The following is a 6,000-nucleotide window of genomic DNA, read 5'->3' as shown; positions in this document are numbered from 1 at the left end:
AAGAGTCAACCGTGCTATTGTGGGATCTAGAGATTCTTTCGTAGGAGGTGGATTCTCAGGGTTTGGCTCACACCATCACTAATAAGCTGGAGTGTACCAAGCTCTCACCCTGGGAGCTTCACCTGTCTACTTTGCTCATTTGTCAAGATGGACCTAGGCAGGACGCCTTGCTGCTTGCTGAGGCCTGTATAGAACTTTAATTACCTTATTCTACGATGAGTGAGGCCACTGATGTAAAGTGGAGAGACTCTCAGTTTTACAGAAGAGATTGGAAGAGGTTTCTAAACCTTAATGAACAATCAGAGGTGTGTTCATGAAGCCCCCGTGTCATATCCGCTTTCAGCACAGAGTCGGCGTCCCGCAAGCGGCCTCGTGGCCCACCCTGACCTTTCGGCCGCTCTGAGCCCACAGCACAATGCTCTCCAGGGCTCTCCTCAGCTTGGCGTTGCTTGAGATCAGGATGATGGCATGTCCCGAGGGGCAGGCTGCCAGGATGCCTACGCAGACCATCACCCCGACCTTGCTGTGCCACAGCATCAGCAACGGCACGGAGAGGTGGGCGGCGCAGAGTGACAGCAGGTACAGGCAGAGGAAGGAGATGAGAGATCGGAGAGCTTTGATATGGGCCTCCAGGCTGAGGTCCCGAGAGTCTTCGGTTTGGGCCCTCATCGTCCTCATGTGCCTTCCCAGGGAGACAATCAGCACCCCAGAAGAAACCAGAAAAATTAGGAAAGAAGGGATGGACCCCACAATGCAGAAGAGGAAGGAATGGAAGAAACTAAATTTTGCAATTTGCAGATTGAACTCTGTACTGTTATTTACGAAAGACATAGCTGTGACTGAGAAGTGAGATCTCCCGAAAAAGTCCCCCAGACAGAGAGTGGCGCAGACGCAGGTGAAGGTAATGGCGCCCAGGAGCATCTGAGGCATCTTTCTGGGGACCCAGCTCGCCAAGCAGAGCGCGAAGGCATGAGAGAAACGGACGATCTTGGCGCAGTAGAGGAGGCTAAGGCAGGTGGTGAGCCAGAGGCCAGCCTGGTTCACGATCATCCAGAGCAGGATGATGGTTTGGTAGCTGACGCTCAGTGGGTCTTTCATCCGCTGGAAACAGGCCAGCTGAACGGCGTCCAGAAACAGCAGCCCATGCAGGAGCAGCCGGGTGAGGCTGAGGCTCAGAAGGATGAGATCACAGCTGCTCAGTGGCTGCCTCCTCACCACGTCCCAAAAATTCACCAAGAAGATGAAAGCATTGACCAGGATCCCTACTGCAAACTCCAGGACTGAAAGGAACAGAAAAGCATTCTTGACTTCATAGGACACAGTCACGATGGAAGCCGGGGTCAACATGGTGTCTCTTCTCACTTGGCTGATTTAAGACTCACACGCCACGCAGCAGAGAAGGGTAAGGGTAAGTTCTGAGCCAAGGCCTCTCCTTCACGAGGCAGACGGCTCTTGCTCTTGATCTATCCCGAAGTGAGTGCATACAGAGCTCTGACAGCAAACTTAGAGGGATATTGTTGCTTGAGAATATCTCTTAGATGCACACAAGGCTCATGGTAAGAGCAGAAGAATGATGGTTCTATCTCTTGGGTGATGCAGAAGCTTTTAATAAACCCATCTATTTCTGTCCCACAGCCTCCCCAGAGGGCCACGGCATGGCATCGGGGATGCAAACAAGACAGGGTCTCAATTTCCCAAGCCCAGTTTTGCATGCCCATCTGGACCTACACGGATGGAGGGGAGAGTAGGATTTGCTTATGGGTTTTAAGGAAACTGGCAGCAGGCAGAGTGTATCTTTGCAGTGAACTAAGGTTTGAAATGGTGCCTCTTTCCATTTGCCTGCCTTCACTCACGCCTGAGGCAGGCCTCTTATCATAGACTATTTTTTTTCATATGGACAAGTGCATGCTTCCTCCGCTGGTACTGGCGTATGAGAGGTACAACTGCCATCAGCAAAGATTCCATTCCACCGTCATTATCACGCTCGTATCATGCTTGGCAAGAGGAGTGTTAGCGTGAGTAAGGCCAGCATCTTGCTATGGAGGGAGGGGAAGGGGGATATCTGGCCTGGGTGATTGCAGAAGCCTTTCAGCTGCTCTCTCTGCTTCCCACCTCCACTCCTGTACCCCACTTTGTACAAAGCAACAACAGTGATCCTGTGAGCATATAACTAAGATCATGGCATTGCTCTGTTCAAACCTTTCTGGGGCCTCCCACCTCCCTCACCATATCAGCTATGTTTTCACAGAGGCCCAGAGGTCCCACGTACATAGTCAGCGCCTCTGTCCTTTCTCAGGTATCTTCTGTGGTACTTACCTCCTGCCTCACTTCACTCCAATTGACCACATGGCCTCCTTCCTGCTCTGCAAGCTCGCCAGGCCCCCTCCCACCTCAGGATCATTGTGCCGGCAGTCCCCACTGTCTGAACGCTTCCCCCACGTGCTCCAGGGTCTCACTTTCTTCTCAAAACTGCCCTTCTCAGCAGTCACCTTGTCAGAGAGACCATCCCTGACCATCCTCTGAATGGCATCCCTTGACCACATCTCATGTGCTCCCTCTCATACCTAACCTGTTGTACCCTTCTGCCCATATTCAATTATTTATTGCCTGTATCCACCCCCCACTAAAAATGTAAGCTTCATGAAGGCACATCCAGGTACTCAGTACATATTTTTGAATGAATTAACTTTTCACAAGTGGATCATTTAGTAGTTTGTAACATGCCCATGGATTATATATAGGGCTTTTTTTTTTTTTTTAACATTTTAGGATTCAATTCTAATGTTCTTGGCTCTAATTTCTGAAGCCTAGCTTCCTCCCCTGTGAAACGTTTCCAAATCTGGGGTGAGCTCCGGCTTTCCGGAGATGAGCATCTCTGATTCTCCTTAATCTCGCAAGGAATAAGGACTGATTTCACATCCACTTGTGCGAGCTCTGTGAAGACTCAGGCTAGTTCCTCAGTGGAGATGGGAGAACTGATCATTCAGAGACTGGGTGTTGTTTCAGAACATTCCCTCCGATCTGGTTCTTCTTTTTCACTCTTACAAACACGTTAACTTTTCCAGGTCTTTTATTATTGCCCTCCATTCACTCACTCTATTTTTGGAATGAATGCAGATGAAAGGGAAGGAGATGGTGTACAGCTGGGTCGCTGCCTGTGGTGTGATGACATTTCCTTGAAGGGGAGGCGCTTGCCCACCTCTGTCCGTGTGCTTGCTCAGCCTCGGACTTCGCTGGCATTTTCTCTAACTGCGGACTCACTCTGTGGGTTCGTCACCAGTTGTGGTTTCTGGCCAGCAGAAGTCTCACTCAAGACTCTGGGGAAAAGTCAAGAGAGTGAGAGGGAGTCGGTAGCCAACTCCACGAGCCTCTCAAATCTCTCATATTTATTGAGTACAGTCGAAGCAGGAATTTAGGGAAGGACAGGGTGGGATCACAATGAGTACAAAGGCTCTGTTTATTGTTGGTGTTTGGCTCAAGGTCAGAAGACCCTATTTGGTGAATCATAATCGTGTTGAGCCTTTCAGCTTATCAGGGCGGAACGTATGAGAATCGGCTGCTTGACAAGATTTTCTTGGACTCAGGCGGCTGTGCCTGTCTTAGGTTGCCCCCTCAGGGGGTCTCACCCATCGTTGGCTAACCAGCCTTCTCACCTCTGAGTCTGCAGCTTTTTACCATTCCAGCCCAAGGCTCTTTTGGGGATTGAAGACTAAGGGCAGGCACGCCCAGCATTTACCAGCATTTATAGCCGGGGGCCTGGGTCATTGCTAAAACCTCAAGGCAGTTACTAAGCACATCTTCTTTAAGGCGATAAGTGGCTGGGATGTGTTACAATTTGTTAACCCAGTCATGGGCTCCCACATCACTCTGGGCCATCTGCGCCCTCTGTGTGTGCTCACAGGTCTGGGGGACACCCTAGAGGACGGGCTCTGTGGGGAGTCTGGGCTCTGGAACCAGGCTCTTTTGGGGTAAGGCTGGCTCTGTGGCTCCTATTGGTGTGACCTTAGCAAAGAGTTGAACCTTCTTTATCCATCTCATATGAAAGGTAGATGATCAAAGCAACACCTCCTTCAGAGAACGGGAGGGCTACCGGAACTGACACGCGTAGCATGATTGGAGTTGTGCTTCCAATCGATGAATGTCAGCTAGAGAACATACCATAAGATCCAGCAACACCTCTTCTGGGTGTACATCCAAAACAAATGAAAAAAGATATCAAAGATCTATCCGTGCTTCCATGCTCATGGCAGCATTATCCACAACAGCCAAGATACGGCAACAACCCACGTGTCCGTCAATGGATGAATGGATACAGTGGACTTCATTCAGCCATGAGAAAGGAGGAAATCCTGCCGTTTGTGACAACATGGATGGACCATGAGGCCGTTATGCTAAGTGAAATAAGCCCAACAGAGACAGACAAGTGCTGTGTGGTATCACTTATACTGTATGTGGAATATGGGGTGGGGGAACGTCAAACTCATAGAAATGGAGAGTAAAAAAGAGATAGCCAATGGTTGGGGTGGGGTGGGAGAAATGAGGGGAGGTTGGTACGAACTTAAAGCTCTAAGATGAATAGGGTCTGAGGATCTGATGTATAATACAGTGACTAGAGTTGGTAACACTACATTAGATAAATAAAATTCGCTTAGAGAGTAAAACTTAAAATGTTCTCACCAAATACACACACACACACATATATAAATATATGTATATAGAGAGAGAAATGAATGTGTTAAATAGATGAAAGGCGTCCTTTTATAATGTATACATATACGAAATCATCAGAATGTACACTTTAAACATCTTATAGTTTTATTTATCTATTATATCTCAGGAAAGCTGGAAAAAGAAGGGAGCTGTCCAGAGAGGTCTTCCTGGAGGTGGTGTTTAGGGTGAGACTTCAAGAATGAGTAACAAACGACATACTGTACAACAGATGGAGTCATCTCAGGAAGTAATAGTCACCCTAAAATTTAAAGACAAAATGAGTAACCATCTAATCTAACAGAAGTTAGCAAATATCAGTGTGCATTAGATACACTTAGTTGCAACCCATCTTAAAAGTATGGGAACATGATTATCAGAAGACTTATATTTGGATAATCTGCAGTTTGTTTAAAATGATAAGCCTTGGTATAAGTAGTATTTTGGGATCATAATGTACAAAATGATTAGAGATATGAGACTGTATAGTCATGATAGGTAAATGGGTACATAGATAAATAGATAGAAAACATGATGAAGTATTTTCCTATACATCAGTCCTCTCACTACCTTGTTAAGAAAATGCCATAAGGATCACATTAGTGACAAGACACTGATGTAAAAAGGTTACAAAATCCTCATAGGCAGAGATACAGAGGAGACATCTCAGCCCCCTACAGAGGCTGACAAGTGAACTGTCTTTACTGTCAGAAAACCATGATGCCCCGATACACGGACACACAACACACACACACACGGACACACAAGCATACACACACGGACACACAGACAGACACACAAATTTGGGAGTCTTTGGGAGAGAAGAGTTGGTTTTTGTTTGTTTGTTTGCAGAGGATTCAGGAAGCCCAAGAGTTAGGCGGGAAGGGCGTGGCTATCCCCTCTCAGCCTCCGGAGGAGCGGGCGGTGCTGCACTGAGAACTGAGATCGGAATGTTATGTTCGCACAGAGGGGGAGGTTCTGAAGGTAGGAGGCTGGCCGAAGGGCCTTGCGCCAGCCGGCAGGAGAAAACCATCACACCACTGAGAGGTTAGAGGGTCAGGACAGGGAGACTGGTACTGTTACCCCAAAAGATAAAAGCCCTGATTCTTGTCATACCCGGAGGACAAGTTGACAGTGGGGAGATGGTGCACCGTGTAGCGAAATATTTTAAAAGATCTACTTTAAAAAAGGCAAAGTACCCCCAAGAGGGGAAGGCGGGCTGATCCAAGTGAGGGAACGCGGCGGCTTTTAATCTCCCCTTCTCTTAGACCCTCGCTTAGAGGTGGTCTCCTG

General features: G+C 48.0%; 1 protein-coding gene across 1 annotated transcript; it reads right to left on the bottom strand.

Moving 5' to 3' along the window:
- Positions 1 to 339: 339 nt before the first annotated feature.
- TAS2R38 (taste 2 receptor member 38) lies at positions 340 to 1,347 on the bottom strand. The gene has a single exon (XM_006210083.3). The coding sequence runs from the start codon at positions 1,345 to 1,347 to the stop codon at positions 340 to 342; it is 1,008 nt and encodes a 335-aa protein (XP_006210145.1).
- Positions 1,348 to 6,000: the final 4,653 nt, after the last annotated feature.

This window comes from Vicugna pacos, chromosome 7 (assembly GCF_048564905.1).
Source record: "Vicugna pacos chromosome 7, VicPac4, whole genome shotgun sequence".
Taxonomy (NCBI): domain Eukaryota; kingdom Metazoa; phylum Chordata; class Mammalia; order Artiodactyla; family Camelidae; genus Vicugna; species Vicugna pacos.
The sequence above is the reverse complement of the archived record's forward strand: the minus strand, read 5'-3'. Positions and strand labels throughout refer to the sequence as shown.

Bases quoted from the DNA above. Each gene is read 5' to 3' on its own strand.
- TAS2R38 (XM_006210083.3), bottom strand. From the start codon at position 1,347: ATGTTGACCCCGGCTTCCATCGTGACTGTGTCCTATGAAGTCAAGAAT.